General features: G+C 39.7%; 1 protein-coding gene across 9 annotated transcripts in view; it reads left to right on the top strand.

Moving 5' to 3' along the window:
* COBL (cordon-bleu WH2 repeat protein) overlaps positions 1-18,549 on the top strand; it is a 159,210-nt gene that overhangs the window by 48,085 nt on the left and 92,576 nt on the right. For 5 of the 9 annotated variants that reach the window (XM_062569626.1, XM_062569622.1, XM_062569621.1 and 2 more), the window contains exons 3-7: positions 5,568-5,778; positions 6,653-6,881; positions 8,775-8,819; positions 11,370-11,464; positions 15,239-15,322. In XM_062569626.1, the coding sequence (XP_062425610.1) occupies positions 5,568-5,778; positions 6,653-6,881; positions 8,775-8,819; positions 11,370-11,464; positions 15,239-15,322 (664 nt within the window). The remainder of the gene's footprint in view (positions 1-5,567; positions 5,779-6,652; positions 6,882-8,774; positions 8,820-11,369; positions 11,465-15,238; positions 15,323-18,549) is intronic. The other 4 variants (XM_062569625.1, XM_062569629.1, XM_062569623.1 and 1 more) reach the window with 3 other exon arrangements.

Below are 18,549 nucleotides of genomic sequence, written 5' to 3'. Positions count from 1 at the left end.
AACTGCTGGCGTATATAAGCATACACATGTGTACATACTTTTATGCCAAAAAACAGATTAAGTGTAATTTAAGATACAAATAATTTTTGACAAGAGACAGTAGGATACTTAGGGATCACAGATGCAAAAATAGGAAATAAAAAAATATGAGAAGTAGTTTATTTCTATTCTTCAAATAAACGTATTTAAATAGTAAGATCTTAAACCAAAACTTCTGCAGATCTGAAAGGCTATTTAAAAATGAGCGTAAAAGATACATGAGTGAAAAAGAGGAGCACTATTTCAGGATCAGACAAAACAAATCTATTGTAGTCTTGGGAGATACTTCTATGACTAGCTCAGCACACTTAGGAAGGGACATAGACCATATTTTGCTCAAAGGCTGGGGATGAATCTCAGTAACTAGCTGACCCTTAGAATATCTTGTCTGTCAAGCTGGACTTCCTTATTATGAATATTTATTTATTTTAGAGTGTTGCCCAGAAATTGAATCTTCCACTTTTTAATCAGATACTCTAAAGCTTGGCTACTGTAAGGTAGAATTCTGATTCTAGAGATTTAAATCCCTTGTGATATTCTCATTGAAAGTAGACTGATTGTGAAAAAATTTGTACTTTTAGTAAAATCTTAGATAATAGATTTATAAATTTTTCCCTAGTATCCCATCCTCCCTCTGCTCCCGTCTGTAGTATAAAAAAAACGAATAAATGAATAAATAGAGAGATAAACAGTGGAAGGTGGATATTTGATGAGGGATCTGGCCACTCTATTTCAACTGGTTGCAATATGTGGTGCTAGGTTTGTGAAAAAGTCTCAGAAATTTCTTCTTGGAGGATTATTGCACACTGCTGCTGTTATGTCCAGTTTATTTTTGCAGTCAGTCTGGGGATGAGGCCTATTCATCTCCAAAAAATACACCATTTAACGTTAGACACTTCTGTATTTGCAACCATTCATGACCATGGTAACATTCTCGTTATTGCTGAGGACTTTGTGGTTAACACAGATACAGGCTTTTAGCATCAGTAGCTTGAGAAGTCACAAATAGTTGGGATATATTGCATAAAAAATGAGGTGTTTGAAGCTAAATGTTTAATCTGGAGTTGTCAACACATGGATAAGAAAGGCCTCGAAAGAGGTAGACTGGGCAGCTGTTGCTGCTGTTATCATATATATTACACAAATGCCCCCATATATGTGATCCGTAGAGAGTAGGACGCTAGATCTCATAATATACAAGCCGAAGCTGGAGTCCCCTTCTGAGAATAACAGAGGGCAGAGCTTGGTGCAGAGAGCATGTGTTAACTTTGTCACAGAAAGTATGTTCTTACATACTTCTTGGTGAGAAATTTAAGTGGGAATAATTGTTGGTTTATGGGTCAACATTCAAAACAGTGTCTCAAGAAAGACTGAAGGTGTGAAATCAGCCCAGGCTGATAAAACATAAAAGAATGAATAGGAGGAACCTTATATGAGACAAATATGGTAACAGATGAAGTATTAAAAGCAGATGAACAGAGCATGTACTGCAGAAGGGTAAAAAAAAATGATCTAAAATAAAGAAAAATAATTTGTAGTTTGACAAAGGTTTTTAAAAAGGACATAGAATAGCTTGCAAAGTAATTTACCTTGGAAAGGGCCTCCAGAGCACTTGTGGGCCAACTCCATGCCCACAAGACCCTCTCCAAGTCTCATGAGAGCAAGTTGCTCAGGATTATGTCCAGGCAAATTTGAGTATCTTGAGTATCTCCAGGGAGGAGGTTCCCCACCCAGCCTCTCTTGGACACTGTTCTAGGGCTTGACTGCCTTCAAAAAAAAAAAAAAAATAAAAAAAAAAAAAAAAAAAATCTAATTGAAATTTCCTATATTACTGCTTCTCTCTATTCCCCCTTGTCCTATTGCTGTGCTTCACTGAGAAGAGCCTGGCACTCAGTTGCCCTCCTGGCAGGTGGCTGTAAACAACAACAAGGTCTTGCTCCAGTGTGGAAACTGAGAGCCAAATGTATGTGGGGAAAATGAGAAAAGAAATAGAAAACAGTTACGGAAATATCTTGTCATGCTTTCCTTTTGATGTATTTTGCTTATTTAGTTCTTACATTTATGAATGGGAAGGAAATCTTCTCATCTGTTAATGAAGTGCCTGCTGTGCTTTGGAGCAGGTGAATGTAATAAAATAGAAAATGGTGTTAGTCATTCAAATGGAGATACTAAACCCCCATAAACTTCAAATCAGCTCCTTTAGGCTACTGTTCTTTTTCCCCCTTTTTCTCTCCAATCAACTATCATTTTAAAGTCCTAATGGATGTTTGTAATTGAACTGGATAAAGATTCTTGCCTCCGTTTAAAATTTTCTTTATGGGCACTTGTAGCTCAAAAATAAAGGATATAGCAGAGTCAACATCATCTTATAGAACAAAACTTTGTCCTACACATTCATTTTCTAGATATAAGAGCCTATTTTTTTTAAATGGATAATTCTGTTGATCTCAGTAAAAGTTGGCGAAGCTACACAGACCAACTCTGTTGTTTACTGTCTGCTAAAAGTATAAATGACTTTGAAAGGTACCAGTGACCAGCATGACATAAATGGTCAGTGATGAATATAGTTGATGCAACAGTTACTCTTTGCTTTCCAGAACTGATTTTAAATGTCAAATAGCTTAATAATACAAGAGCAGGATGAAACCCAGTTACTTTTCTTTGCTAATAATGTGATCTGGATCTTTTCTCTGAATTTTGAACTAGGTTCATTCTCAATTTTTCTTTTTATCCACTAATATCTACTTATCCTCTTTCTTTGGAAATGCGTGAACTTTGAATTTAGTCCATAGAATTTCTCTTGTTCTCGTCTTCAGAAGTTTAGAGGAAATGATTTTTCTCGAGTTACAATTTGAGAAGGGCATACTGTGCACTTCTAAGTTGTTTCAAAAGCATCTGATATATTGTTTAATTTGTAGACTCTGAAGTGGTGCAGATGGAGCTTGGGGTTGCTCTTCAGGGAGCAGTTGCATAATTCTGAGCAGCAGAAAGCAGGATGGGATGCTGCAGGCTTCATTCGAAGTGTTAGATTTCATATCTGCCTGCTCTGTAATCAACAGTTAGGTGAAAATGACTCACATTTGGCTGGCTTTGAGCTGTTTTTGTTCATTGTCTGGACAAGTTTGTTCCATGCGTATGACTGACAGCAGCTTACTTTCTCAGATGAGTGGTGGGAAGTCTAATATTGTTGCAGCTGTGGTACTATTTGTGCTGAACACATAGCTTCAGCGGAAGGTGCACAGAACCATAGTCTTTTGAGGCACTTTTTTTTTCTTTTTTTTTTTTCCTAAGAGTAAACATTTTTTTTTAAGTGCTCTGCTTTTCTAAAGTGTTTTGAATGAAGTAGTTTACATGAGGTAAGGTAATGTTCCAAATTTGAATGAATTATCACAATATTATGCACTAACAAAAGCACATTAGCATTCTACTTCAAAAAAAAAAAAAAAACACTAGTAAATAGAGCACCAGGTACTGCAGTTTTGCAAGGTTATTTGCTTTTCTCTGAAACAGTAGTAATAAAGTTGAGGGGAAAAAAAGCATGCAAACTTCACTTTAAAAGAATTATATGTGAACAGACAAGCTGAGATCTTTATCAGAGACGCTTTAAAATGCTCACTGCTGCATAGCATAATGATATTCATGTAAATATTGGTGTATGTGGGGTTCTCTTACATTTTGGACTTAGTACGTGTGAATGTGTCAATTGCTTTGTGGCTTGCTGCATTTGAATTAACTATGGTTGCAAAATACAGACCTTTACAACATAGCACGGTGCCAGAGCCACAGCCATGAGAGAATGTCACGAAATGACCTGATACGCATTGCTGTTTGGATGCCCTTTATACGAGCTCACCAGTTATCCCGGTGCTCTATTTTTCGGAAGCCCTTTACACGTCTAACAATATCCATCTTCCTTGTTTGATTTCAGTCATCATCGTCTGACTAATTTTTGTTCCTTTATATACGTACACCTATTTCAGATTTTCCAGGTTTGTCACTGTCTTGGCTCACAGTGAATATAGCTCGGTTAAACTTGAAAGAAGTTACTAAAAAGAAGGTATTTGAGTTATTTCTCATTATTTGCATAGTAAGAGCTGTTATCTTGCATGTATTTCAGTCTTTTGCCTGTTAACAAGAGATTGGGCCCATTTTCCACTTTTCTGTCTCCATAGTTAACACCCCAAAAGCTTTTATTGGTTTTGTAACAAGTTGTGTGCCATCAGCATATGCCTAGGAATAAGCTGAGCAGCGTCTGCAGAGCAGGGTTGCAGCTGCCCACAGCTTGCAGCTGAGGGAGATCTTGAGCTACGGATGTAATGGTGGTGGCTCATAACCTGGGAAGACTTGTATGTGTGTGTGAATTTGTCTGCGTTTTGAATCTGTATGTAGTTTTTTCCAGTTTACACATAAAAAAGTGACAGTTCTTTGGGGAATGCACTGTCTATACAGTTACTTCCACAAACATATCCCATGTGTATTACAGGCTTTAGGTAGGGCTGCTCAGAGTTCGTTCTTTTTTTTTTTTTTTGTTTTGATTTTTTTCCCCAACTTTGGTGACAAATACCAGTTTACTGAAACCAAAACTTTTCAGAAACATACTATCTTCAATAAATTTGATTTCTCTGGACCGAGATAGAATTTGGGGGAGGCAAGGGTGGTGGTGGTGGCGATAGTGAACCCTTTGATACCTTGGGAGCAGAATGGATTTCAGAGGTATGAAGGAAATTAGTTCGTATCTGTGCTGTACTAGACAGCATCAAGATGCCTTGGTCTGGTCCGGTGAATGCTGAGTGACTGACACCCGGCGGAGTAACTCCGAGCAGGGGCATGGAACCAGGGAGGGGTTAATGACCGATTCCTTAACCTCGTGTTTTAAGGATCATATCTACAATCGGAGTTAACCACAATACAAATAGTTGAAGCTAGATCTTTTTATCCTGAGTAAATTTCTTCACCAAATAAATGTGGAGGGGATCTGTTAGTCTTGGAAATATTACAGGTGTTGAGTGAATTGGGTGGGGGGAAACAAGGCCGCAAACTTTTAAATCGGAAAAAATTCCCATCAACCTCTTGTCCTGGATTCAAATGCTCAATTTTGGTTTATGTGGTGGCTCAAATCTAGGTAGAGTTTAATGTACCTCGAGTGAATTACTTATTTATACCTTGTCTTCATGTTAAAGACCAGTGTTTGAATTGCAGAACTTAATACATTGCATTTAGCAGATAAGATGCACTTTGTTCGTGGCTTATGTTTGTAAGTGCTGTTATTGGCAGTGGTATCTGCCTCCTAGTGGACAATTAATTGCCAGCTCATAAACACACACTGAATGAGAATACATTTAATTCCTAACATTTTTATCTGATTCGCTTAGCATTTCAAAGCATTAGTGCTGTTCCCTCCCAGAGATGTTTAGCTAGTGACACCTGTGCAACTTGGGCTGTCTTTGTGCTTTCATATAAAATTGCAGTAACATTTTTGACAACTATTTTTTCCTCTCTACTAACAGTGAGCATCTTCTTTTCTGCAGTAAAGCTGTGATGGATCTGTTGGTTGATTTATGCAGCCGGTATCACTTGAATCCAGCCCAGCACAGTCTTGAACTGAGGTCTTGGGGGATGCAGCAACCTTTGAGTTACAAACCGAATACTTTGATAGGAGCGCTGGATGTGCAGACAGTACTTCTGAAGGAGAAGATTACTGAAGAAAAGACAAAGCGACCTCTGCCAAGGGTCCCCGAGGTCAGTACTCGGGGGGGGGGGGGGGGAGGTGAAGCAGCGACGCAAACCATCGTTTCATTCCTGTGACTGCAAGCACCAAGGCACTTTCTTCCCATTTCATCAACCTTTCAACCAGACGGGAGAGGTGTGAGATTGGCTGTAACCTGCTTTACTGGCTTCACTGATTTGCACACAGACCGGCGGTTACCAGCCATGCATTTGCAGAAAATGTTATATTGCGTGCAGTTAGATGGATGAAGTCTCCTTTTGTAAAGACTGCTGATGGAAACAGCTCAATGACTGGAGTTAACAGGAGTGACTGAAACGAGGATTGTAGGGTGGTAGGTGAGGTTTTGAGGGTTTTCTGTCTGCCCTCTTTTTTATGGGAGGTTTAGGGAGAGTTTTTTTGTTTTTATTTTCTGCTTCTCTGGAGAGTTGGTGGAGTTCTAGAAAAGTAAACTTTGAGGAAAAGAATTCTTTATCAAAAATGCAGGAAAAGATTTATCATAAATGTATTCACAGTATTGTGCAGATTCAGAAACAGCTATCTTCCAAATATTTGTTCATTCAAGTTTATATTAGCGGGAACCAGTAGAGCTAATTACACTGCCATCGTAAGTAAGAGTGGTGCTTGTAGACGTTGACAGAGGAAGATGACTGCCTCTGATTCCTCTTTCTTAGTCATCTGTTTTGACTCTCTCCCTAATGACAGAAGAATCTTGAGGTTGTGTGTGTGGTTTTTTTTTTTTTTTTTAAGTAATATATTGTTTTCTGTAGTGTGGTAAGTTTGCCTAGGAGGAATCGTGACAGCCTGGGTGTCCCCATCACCTTTCTCACTCTAAGGGAGCGCAGCTGTCGCTGGATGAGGGCTGAGAACTTGTGTGTGTTTCTGCAGAAGTCGGTGAGGCTGGTCGTGAATTACCTGAAGACACAGAAGACTGTGGTTCGAGTTAGTCCGGAGGTGCCCCTCCACCACATCCTTCCCGCTATTTGTGAGAAGTGCGAAGTCAGCCAGGAGCACGTTGTCCTCCTGCGCGACAGTGTCACTGGGGAGGAGCTGGAGCTCACCAAGTCCTTGGAGGAGCTGGGCATAAAGGAGCTGTACGCCTGGGACAGAAAAAGAGGTGAGCCGAGGCGGGAAGCGGGCACTGCTGGCTTGGATGGCGTGCCAGCGGTGTTACGGGTGACTTAGCGTGTTCGCGCTCTCCTTGCTTTGAGGCGTGACTTAAATAGGAGGGTGACATTTCAGCCGGGTCCTGCGCGCCCGGCCCGGAGCAGCCGTGTCCCCGGGGGCCAGCAGCCGGTGAGCTGGCCAGGCTCCGCCAAAGGAGGAGCTTCGCTGCCTCCCCATCCGCCGTCGGTGCGGGAGCGCGTGACCCCGTCCTCGGCCGGGACGGGCAGGAGGAGGAGGCATGCCCTAGCCGCGGCCACCGCGGGAGCCGGGAGGGAGAGGTGAGCTGGCGTAGCCCAGGGCTGGCGCGAGCGCTCCTCCGCTGGGCAAAGTCACTGCTGCTTTAGTGAAGACAAGCTGAGGGGGTATCTGCCTTTAAATTCGCTCTCTTGTTTATTCCTCCCTCCTCTTTTAGACTGTATTCCCACGGCGGCTCCTTGGGCTGCAGTCTCAGCAGCCTGAGCGAGTGTTCAGATGGCATAAATATTAAGTGTGCTTTAAAAATACACCTTGACAAGTGCTATTTCCTTTGAGGGCAGAAAGGGCTATTGATTAAAATTGTTCCCTGCAGTTTGTCTCCGTCAGTATTACTTCCAGTGCAGTAGATGTCCTTATTTATTGTTTAGATAGCGTCAGTTTTGTGTGCGGTGTGCAGCGGGCTTATATTTTATTTATACAGTAATTTATTTATGTTGGTGTTCCAGATCTGCTTTCAAACCTCTCTGGTAAGTGACAATTCTACCTCTGTGTGAGCCAAATTTCAGCGAGTTTAGTCTTTTAAGCAAGCTGAATGTCTCCTTTTCCTTTGAATTGTCAGGATGCTCAAAAAAGTGGCTGACAAGATGTCATAACTCCGTTGCGTGTTTTTCTTTTTCCAAGACACATTTACTGTAATTAAGCTAACCATTTTGGAGCGACATACTGAACATGCAGAGCATTCAACGGGAGAGCATACGTCAGGGACAGCTTACAGAGTAATTAGCTGAGGCCCTCCTTAAGCCCATTTTCTTTAAAACCAAATGCACTGGTGTATTCTGGTACAATATGGGCCCTTGAGTCCAGGTACAGCTTGGACAGACAGCTGCGAGACTTGACTTTAAGGCTAGGATGACAGCTGAAAATCAAATAATGCTGCATAGTGTGCTGTTCTTTGCATCAGAAACAGGTTTTCTTTTATTCTCTTAACTTTTTAATACACCTTTCATCAGAATAAATAGCTCTCCAACCCGGAGCGTATTTCGGCCTTTTTTGCCTCCTCCTACTCTGTCCTGCGCCCTGCTGTCTGATGAGGAAAAAAGTAAATTTTATATAAAGAAAAAAAAAGGGAAGTTCCTTTTGTTTTAGCAAATTCCTTCCTCCCATATTCCGATCTTGAGTTTCTCTGTGCAGCGAGGAGGAGGTTTCGCCTACTTAATTGTCGGAAAAACGGACAGAGCTTTCAAGCGCGTCCTCGGCCACGAGCGGGGCACCGCTCTACTGAAAGCCAAGGCCGCGTCTAGGAGCGGATTCGAGAAAAATGGAGCGCTTGCAAATGCCTCCTCCTCCTCCTCCGAGAGAGAGTGAGAGAGAGAGAAATACGCAGTTCCGAAGTTGCAGCAGAAGCGTTGCCAAAGGACGAGCTCTGCTGCCACCTGCCTACGTAAATTGATTTAGCAGTTGAAGGAGCATCACGGCTGAATCGAACGAATACAAATGCTTCAAGTTGCATGTCTGTTCTAGACAAAATTTCCACTGTAGTGCTTAGGAAAACAAGTAAGGGGAGTAATGAATGAATACTGTGGCTTACTCAGCAATATTAAAACTTTAATATGTTTTCTCTTGTCCTTTCATTGCCTACCTTTTCCAGTTCCTCCATCAAAAACTCAGTCTGAACCTTCTCTGAACTATAGAGGTACTGTACAAAACTGCTTAGGGAAAATCAGTCTTTCCTTCACATTATGTTTAGCGTGGTTTTGATAAGTAGATCTTTAAGAGTAGTGCTGTAGAGAAGCAAGCTTTTTTGCAGTCTGTGTTATTTTTATACAGTGCTGTTTACGTGCCTGTGCTCTTGATTAGAGTGAAAACATTTGTGTGTGCGCTGCTCCTTCAATAATTGCTGATAAAATGACAGCAATTAACAAACGCTATCATTAACTAGTATGTGGTGTGGTATGCTTCTATATATAGACTCTAAGCTCTTTCTTGTTACCTCAGAAATGATTATTTGAATTTCAGAAATACTAAAATTACAGAGGCCTCACAGGTTCAAAATTCATATAGTAGCATAAATAGAATATTCTGTTATCTGAGAGATTTTCCACTAGTTTGAAATATACTTGTAACTAAGCATTTTCATACCAAACTTAAATGTACCTATGTGCGGTAGATCACTCTGGATAGATACTGGCCTCTGAATTGCAGTAGCTAAGACTTAACTAGATCACATTTGTGCTTCCGTTTCTAGTTTTTTCAATAGAAAAAATGTAGACTTTGTATATCCTCTTTCCCTGCTGAGTCTGTTATAATTCATTGGCTAAATCAAAATATCCTCAAGAAAGGTATGCTTGATTGTAGCTGGCTTGGCGGCTTTGCCTTCCTAGTAACCCCAAGGCAACCAAAGCGTTTTTGGAGCTAACTCCCACAGACTTTCAGGAAGGAAGGTAATCTGCCTCCCAGTGCCGAGCGATGGTCTGAATTGATTAGAGCCCAGTTGCAACTTGGCTTAGCCGAGTTGGTAAGAGCGTGGTGCTGCTAATGCCAAGGTCGTGGGTTCACTCCCCGTAGGGGCTATGCTGAGGGCTGGACTGGATGATCTCCAGAGGTCCCTTCTAACCTTACCATTCTATGAAACCTAGTATTTTTCTCCCTAGTTCCTCTGTCCTTATTTGCACTGGTTTCCTTTTATATAGAGCATAATACTAGAATCAAGATCTGCCTTATTTGTTTAAGAAAAATATATCAATCTAGATTCCTTGTTGTTTTGAGATGATATGTAGGATTTGTAATCCCGATTCAGTTGAAGAGATTTATAAAAATTTTTGATAAAAATGTTGATGGTCAGCTGTTACTGGCTTATTACTGGCTTATGCTAGCACGTGATGTTGAAGACTCTGTGAGTGAGGGAATCATAATGATTCACATCTAGTTGCAGCCTGGCCCTGCACAGGAAAATACTCATTTCTAGCGAATGAGTGTAGGCAATGCTTCATATCTGAGAAGGCTAATGCTTTATTACTGTATTTCTTTGTAGTGGAGTCGCAGCCTTTCTTAAGGATAGTTTCTCCCTGTTTTCATCTGAGTTCATCATCTTTACTGTCCTACCATTCTTTAAACTACAGCATTTGTGATCTGTAACACTTTCTAACACTTGGCATTATTGATATGCAAAGTGATCCTGTGTGAAAATAATGTGCGTTGGGTGAAATGCAAATCAGTTTGCAGGAGTTCTGGGAGGTTGTTTGTTCTTGTTGTTTTATTTTTTTTTATTTTTTTTGAGAAGTAGACCTTTATTTTATGGCAACAAACACATCATTTTGCATATGCTTCTTAATTACTATTAAACAAAGGAAATACAGAAGAAAGTGACATTTTTCTATACATGAAACTTCTGTGTGCTGGTGAGATGCTCTGATGTGCTTGGAACCAGGGAGAAATCCATATGATATTACACAGTGCGCATTAAAATTGAGGATTTACATTTGACTGGGCCTGGAAAATGGAAGAGCTTTACAAGCTGTATATTGAATGTCAGACTAATGATCGTTCCCTGTAACACATGATCTTGGGTATTGCTCAGTGGGCTCTACTGGTGTTGGGAAGTTGAACAGAGACCAAATGGCCTGAGAATTTATACAGTTGATTAGCCAGTTCAGGAAGGACATGCATATTTTGAGCCCTTGCAGCCTCGAGCACACAGAAACTTGCCTCACCTCCCACCTGAAACGAAAGCAGCAGGGCAAGACAAGACTGGCCTGGCTAGCCTGGTTTGGGCTCTAAGGAGAGCCCTGTTTCCAGAGCAGAGGTCTCTTCCCTCCTTTCAGAGCTCTGTCCAAATCCACGGCACGAGTCTTCAGGCCCATGGTATTAAAGATACTCATCATCATTTTGAAATGTTAAATTGGAAGTTATTACAGTCCTCCATGAGTTTGAAAAAGATAAGCTATCTAACAAGCATTTTCAAAGACTAAGCAACTGACTCTGGCATAGAATAGGTTTAATGGAAACTGAAGTTTATGAAATTACTGCCCTTTGCCTGCTGTAGGCTTTGGAACAAACTCAGAAGGAGTCAAAGTTCGAAAAAGAGAATGCGGGGTATGGCATTTACTTGGATAATTTGGTTCATAACTCCTCTAATGTACTGAGGCTCATAAAAATACAGCATTAAGTCAGGATATTTTAAAATAGTGATTTTCTGGTTCTTTATTTCAGAAAAGTAAAATGTATTCCATTATACTTGTTTCAGAACCAAGTCGAAAGGCCTCAGTAAGCAATGATGCAATAGAAAAAGAAAAGCGAGGATTTCTGGGATTTTTCAAAGCTAACAAAAGAAACAGCAAGGTAAGTGTTCAGTAGTGTTTTACCTTGCTAACGAGAATTTCTTTCTTTCCGGTTGTATTTTGCTTGTGAGTGTTATCTTGTGTTTGTTTTTTCAGGCAGCCTTCTCTTAGCAGTTACATAAACCACGTTTAAGCAGTACGTCTTGATGGAGTTTTAAGCTGCCAGTTGAACGAATTGGGCTTGTGCATTTAACTTGTTTTTGAAATGCTAAGCATTAGAGTTCATAAGGCAGCAGTTTCAAGCAGCTGATTTTCCCCTTGTTAGTAGTGCTTAGAAAAAAATGCACTGATGTGGCATAGAGTACGTCATTCTAAGTAGCAAGCAGAATTCTCTCTTTAACAAAGGTTTCTTCTGTGCATGCACAGTATTCGGTTTCAAAGCCTTCCTGTCTTCAGTAAGACCTGTGCAGTCAAGTTACTGTGATTTCTGAGTATGCCAAAGTAATGAGTGAAATGTAGGATAAAAACATTACAGTACTAAAGGGAGTAATAAACTGAAGGATCAGTATCTACTGATATTCCTTTTTTTTAACCTTTGTTTTTGAGCTGGAAGCTTTAAAAAAAATGAACAATTTTTTTTTTCCAAAAAATGCATGGCTATTGGAGCTTTAAGGAAACAAAGTATCATATCCTGAATCATAAAGCTTTCCAGGAGCTGACAGTGTTACAGTTTTTTTCCAGTGGTGGTTCTGGATTATTACTCCATGAACAGGTATGGGGATCTGTTTGTTTGTTTGTTTTAACATTGTCTGCTAAAGGATTTGCTCCAGCTAAATTTGAGGTATAATTTCAGTTGCTAAATTTTTGATTATAAAGTGTTTAACACTGTAGAATGTCAGAGTAGAAAAAGAATTTTCTTTTGTGTAATTTAAGTTACACCTCCAAGGCTTTTGCAGTGAAATCAGAGCCTGTCTGATTAACTGGTACTTAGAAACATATGCTTTGTTAGTGGCCTGGTGTTTCACTTGCCCTTTCCAATCTTCTCTATTGTATTTTTAATCTACATTAGTTTTCTGCCCTTTCAATTATAATCATATTTGGAATGCTTTTGCCAGGCAATGGTTTCCTTTACAGACACTGGGAATTCCTGTATTGAAAAATCTAATCTTTCACGAATGCTGAGCTATTAACCTTTTAAGGAGGATACATGAAAGTTATTTTTTATGAGATAGGAAATCAGTCACTTCAAAGTGCTTATCCTCTAAGAAAATATTTCCCATTCAGAGTGGAATGAAAATTTAACACTGAAGCAATAACTCTGTATTGGCCTGGAAGAAGCTAGCAAGCAAGGAAACTTGCATATAAGCCTCTAGAGTCTACAGGACTGTGTTTCCTCTGAAGGAACTAAATATATTACAGCATACAGTATAATGCATTACAGCTTGTCCTCTGCTTCCATTTTACTGCATTTCGGTATGAAGCATGGTGGTGGTGGAATTTTGCTTCCTGAAGCAGCTCGTATTCAGCTTGTAAAATATTTACACTTGCAACATCAGAAAACTTGGCTATGAAGAATACAGATTCTGTGGTTTCCACACTGAGTTTCTCATAGCTGTTAGGTTTGAGATGAAAATTTTAAGATTCCAAACTCCTTATGTATCCTCCCCTTTTGTATTCTCTCTCTCATTTTTGTCAATCGGTGACATGTGAGGTGATACTATGGATTTTTTTTAATATCTCTTCTAATAGAGAGTAGGGATACTGAGGATCAGTTAATAGGCTATGTTAATATTGACGTGGGAGAAAATAGGAATGGCATAAACAAGCATGAGTAGCAGATTTTAAATCTGTGATAAAGGTGCAAGTCTTACTAGTCTTGCTAATTCTGGCAAGTTAATTGACTTTTCTTGATAACTCTTGTATTTCATTCTCACTCTCAAATGACAAATAGTCTATAAGAAGAGAGATTAAAACAGTCACTTTGTTTAGACCAGCAAGGAAGTTACCATTGCCTTTTCAGTATGAATGTCCAGCAGTTTGAACTGAAGCAGAGAGAAGAGTTACTTAACACTAAAGGATAGCACAGCACACAAGAGTAAGTATACATTAACTGGCCATGAAGTTTTCTAGCCCAACCAGTAGTGAAACTGTTGGAACAGACTTAGTTAGCAAAATGAGGACAAATTAATTTAAGTTCTTTACTTAAAAGATTTGATAGGTTTTTTGAAGGCACTGCCCTGTGATTTCAGGGTACTGGAGTCTATAGGCCAGGAAGTCTCCTACAATTCTCTGGTCTTTACTGTGTTACTCCCTTAGAGTTGTTTACTACTTCACAAGACTTCAGTTGCCTCCACTAATAAGTTTTAGTTTTTGGGGGGTCTCATTTTGTCTTATGATTTGCAGTGATTCTGTATGCATGCATTCATGCATGGTCTGTATTTTACAACTAGTTGATACTAACTGTCTGAAGGCTTGAACAGAAGCAGTACCACAGAGTTGTAGGCATTTACAAGGGGATGAGTTTTCCTTTGCAAGGGAAGAAGAGAGTGTTAGCCCGGGCTGCAAACTGCCCTGGATCAGATGTCACTCCACGCCGTGGGCCTGTGCTGAGATTTCCTTCTCTACCTCACATGCCTACATGCATGCCGGTTTATTTTATTTTTTTTTCCCCCTCTCTATCCCTCCCAGTTAGCTCACTGAAGGGAATAACCATGGTGTGACAATACACTGGATCAAACTTGCAGAGTTTTTTTTTCCTGGCGTATTAAAAACAACATGGCACAGGATGGAAAACAGAGACCTATTCTCATGTTTGGTACAAATGTGTTCAGAGTATTTCTTTGGTTAACTTTGTGCTGGCAGGCTTAATGCCAGATCTGGTATCATCTTGTTCACTCCATTCTAATTTTATGCTGGATCGGTTACCCTCTGTTCTCCTGCAGCTGGCATAAAAACAGAAGAGTGGCATAAACTCCATATATTTTTGATATAAAATGTGTCCAAGGCTAAAGCTGAATCAAACTGGCACTGCTAAGCAATCCAGTAGTGCAGAGATCCTGTGCAGACGGTATGAAGTCTCGGCTTGAGAAGCATATATGTGAGCACAGAGAAGCAGTCCTATGAATGCTGTGTGTGCGGAGAGGTGCCTTGCTTGTTCCCCTGGCACAGTACGCGTAGCAGAGACTAGTCCTTGGTGCTGCAGGAGCTGTTTGCTACCTGTTTGCCACCTTTTTCCTTTAAAATGTTCCATTTGTTTCCTTATATTCCTGGAAGAGAAGACTGAGGGGGGATCTTATCAATGTGGATAAGTGCCTGAAGGGAGGGTGTCAAGGGGATGGGGACAAACTCTTTTCAGTTGTCCCGTGTGACAGGACAAGAGGCAATGGGCAGAAGTTGAAGCACAAGAAGTTCCGCCTGAATGTGAGGGGGAATCTCCTCGCTGTGCGAGTGACGGAGCACTGGGACAGGTTGCCCAGAGAGGTTGTGGAGTCTCCTTCTCTGGAGATCTTCAAGGCCTGCCTGGATGCAACCCTGTCTAATGTGCTCTAGGTGACCCAGCTTGAGCAGGGAGGTTGGACTAGATGATCTCCAGAGGTCCCTTCCAACCTTACTGATTCTATGATTCTATTCTTAAATTGTTCTGCCAATAGTTTTCTTTTCTTGCCCATCAGAGAAATTTTGGGAACAACTTCAGTGTTTCTCAGCAGTTGGGTCTAGCACTACTGAGGCAATTTGTCTTGGTTGTGTGATGAGGTTTGATGCTTTGCTCTGGCATGGTTTTGCTCTGTTTTTTTTCCTTTGCCACTGCTGTGTAGGATACTTATTTGTGTTGCAGACAGAAGAACACTTGAGGATGAGCAGAGAATGTGGTGAGGAGGATGTTTTTAGTTCTACATCTACAAGTGAAGGAAGCTTGGATGTAAGTACTAACATGGCTTGTAGACGCTATTGCATTCCCATTAGACCCTGCAGTTTGAACTACCAGAAACCGCTGCTCTTCTCTATGCTTAGCCAAGTAGAAGTAGAAATAGCATACTTCATAGCCATCCTCCCGAATTAGTCATCTGTGTATGGTTCACACATCTAGGTGCAATGCATTATCTTCAAGTAAATTTTTTGCTAGCTTCAGTATGAATAAGGTTTCTCTCAGTGTTAAATTCTAAGCAGTTATGAGCAAGAAGTAGTTTAATGAAGGAGGTAGATGTTGTCCTCATTTGAATGGGACTCTAAGTCAGTGACCATACTGCATGGAACAAACATACATTTTCTATATCAGAAACAATTAGTGAGGGCTTTTCTTTCTTAAAGCTATAAATCTGCACCTCTTATTTATGTCCCTTTACATGTCTTCTCTGAGCATGGCAGTATTCCAGCTGTTTCTTATGTAGCTTGGGGGTGGAGATTGGAGAGTACTTTTGTTTTGAATGCCAGAAATAGTAAGAGAGATTTTTGTTAGGTGCTTCAGTAGGGTTTGGGGTATTAAAATCCTATGAATCAGATCTGGAAAGGGTTTTAAGTGCCTGACAGGTAGACCTGTAATCCAAATTACTTGGCTTTAGGTATCTAATTAGGAACCGTTAATCTTGAATACTTCCAGAAGGCTTTTCTGGTAGATCAGTGATCACAGTAAATGGAGTCCCTTTTTGTTGCATTGCTTAATTACTTGGCTTTTTGTCATCATATTTTCTAAACTCAGAGAAGACTGTGTTGATGACATGATAGAAGCCTGAAATGTGAGGCTTGTCTCTGAATACCTCTTTTAGAAACAAATACATGGAAAAGGAGTGCTGACCCGTAAAATGTGCAGCTCATTAGTCATGGAGAAGAATGCCAGAAAATTGTGAATAAATGAAGGAGGAGGAGGGAGATAGCAGAACCCAGATAAAAAGGATCAAATAAAAGAAGTCAAAAGGTGAAAATAGGTGGAGAAGTGATTGGCTGTGGGGTTAAAAAGCATCCAACTTGGCAAATTTGTGAAGACTTGATAATGAAAGAATACAGAGGGGTGAAACCTGCTTACAACACTATAAATTCTGATCGTGCTAAGAAGAAGAGCAATGTTTTACTGAGAAAGCTCTATCAATGTAAAGTTTTAGTAGAAAGTGATATGGGTAGTTGGAATAAATATACCAAATCAGAGTATAAAGAAAACTCTGGGAAGGTCTTCCACAATAAAATCTACTTGTAGTTTGCGTTCAGTAGCATTGTACATTAAGCTCAATGTCTTGATACCAAAGTACTGCAAGAGAAAGAGGAGGAGGAGGGATTCCGGTGAGGATATGGAAGTAGTTCAGATACTCTGAACTGCCTTAATGTTAGTGTACTCAGAAGAGGAATGTCTCTTCATTTATTTTTGTAGGGAGTCTAATAGGGCAGGTCACAAATAAAGACCTTTCTTTTAACACTAATGAGAAAAGTTTTCAAAATTATCGTGAGCATACAACTTTGTCTTTTAAAAAAACAGTTAAGGTGCAAAGGAGTCTCGTAGTAAGGTAAAGAAATGTCTCCTTTTTATTTAGTTACTCAGTCAGTTACATGAACATGCTCATGTCAGATTTAAATTTGTTTTCTTTTTCCTCGTAAGAGCGATTAATCTTCAAGAACAATGCAGCTATTGTTCAGTGTTTACTTCTTTCACTTCTGGCTTGACATTTGTTTGTATGAGTGCTGATTCTGCTAGGATGTAAGCATATACTTACATGAAGGTACTGAAGTCATTCCATTTAAATTGTTAAAGCTTGCAGAAAATGCACAGAATAAGTGTAACTGATTTGCTCAGTAGGACAGAAAGTCCATCCATCAAACCAGCTAGATGGGCCTGAGGAAAAAGGGTAAACAGTTATGACGGCTTAGGGGGGAAAGTTCTACAATACGCTAAGCTTGTCTTTTTTTTTTTTTTTTTTTTTTTTTTTTTTTTTTTATTTATTTTAACTAAAGGAAGATAAAATTCAAGTGGAAGTTCCATTGAGCAGGGCAATTTTTATTTTTTACATATGGTTTAGCAGTTACTTATGGGCTGGACTTTGAGATCCTTAGCCAGTCTGAGCAATTCTTTATCGTACTGGTTGCTCCAAAGACAGTCTCACTGATGAGCTTCAGTGGAGCTGGGAGTCCTTATTGCCACTGAGTGCTCTCTTATGTAGCCCTAAATGTGAAATATACGTTTACAGCTCATTATACAGAAGAATTGCCACTGAAGTAAGATGGGACTTTTAGCAAAATGTCACCCAATAGAAGCTTCCTCTATTATTTCTGCAAGTCTCCTTTCTTTTGCCATTTTGAATCATCTTCAAAGTATTTTGTGTTGCTGTGTGGATATCAAAGCCAGAGCTTCAGATTTATTTGTGAGGGGAGAATAGTTTGGCATTAACTTTCAGAGGTTCTCTTCAGCATAGTGCAAGGAAGTGGACTGGCTGGTTCAATAAAGTCCTTGTTTGTAAGGAAGTGGGCAGTTCAGTGAAGTAGTACTGAGGTAAGAGCATGACAGAGAACTTTACTATGCTTAACTTAAACCCTTTTCTCAGTGTGTCGGTGATCTGCACTGCACTGTGGAAAAGAATGATTCTGTTCTAGTTAGTGTTTGTTTGAAAACTGGGCAATAAGAAGGAATGGTATAAAGCTGTAAGAAATAGACCTTTGGAACTAAATCAGGCAGAAGTTATGGTTTTTCTTTTTAACCATAAAACCATTCTCAGTGGCATATTTATCTAAATATTATTGCAATTATTAATGCCTCTTAAAAGTATTCAGAGTTGTTGATGGGTAAACAGATTTGTCAAAGTCCGTATGGGAGAGTCAACACTTGGTTTGGAGGTGAAAGGACATTTATTCACAGTATCATGAAAAATTAAGGAGAGAAGAGAATGAGGAATCTGTTAACGCCTTAAAGTGAATTAAAAATGTAAGAAAATAATTTTCTGTGATAATCTGTAGCACACAACAGTTCATTATAACGTATGTCAGTAAATGATTTAATGGATATGAAATCTAATGGAATATCATAGATTATGCAGAAATCTCTCTCTAATTCCCTATTGGTTTTATGCTAAGTAGATGACCATATGTCCAGTGTAACTTTTCACAAATCAAATGCTATTAAAATACACTCATGAATATAAACACAATACACAAAGTAGTTGAAAATTG

This window comes from Rhea pennata, chromosome 2 (assembly GCF_028389875.1).
Source record: "Rhea pennata isolate bPtePen1 chromosome 2, bPtePen1.pri, whole genome shotgun sequence".
NCBI lineage: Eukaryota > Metazoa > Chordata > Aves > Rheiformes > Rheidae > Rhea > Rhea pennata.
This window is presented reverse-complemented; position numbering and strand designations above follow the sequence as displayed.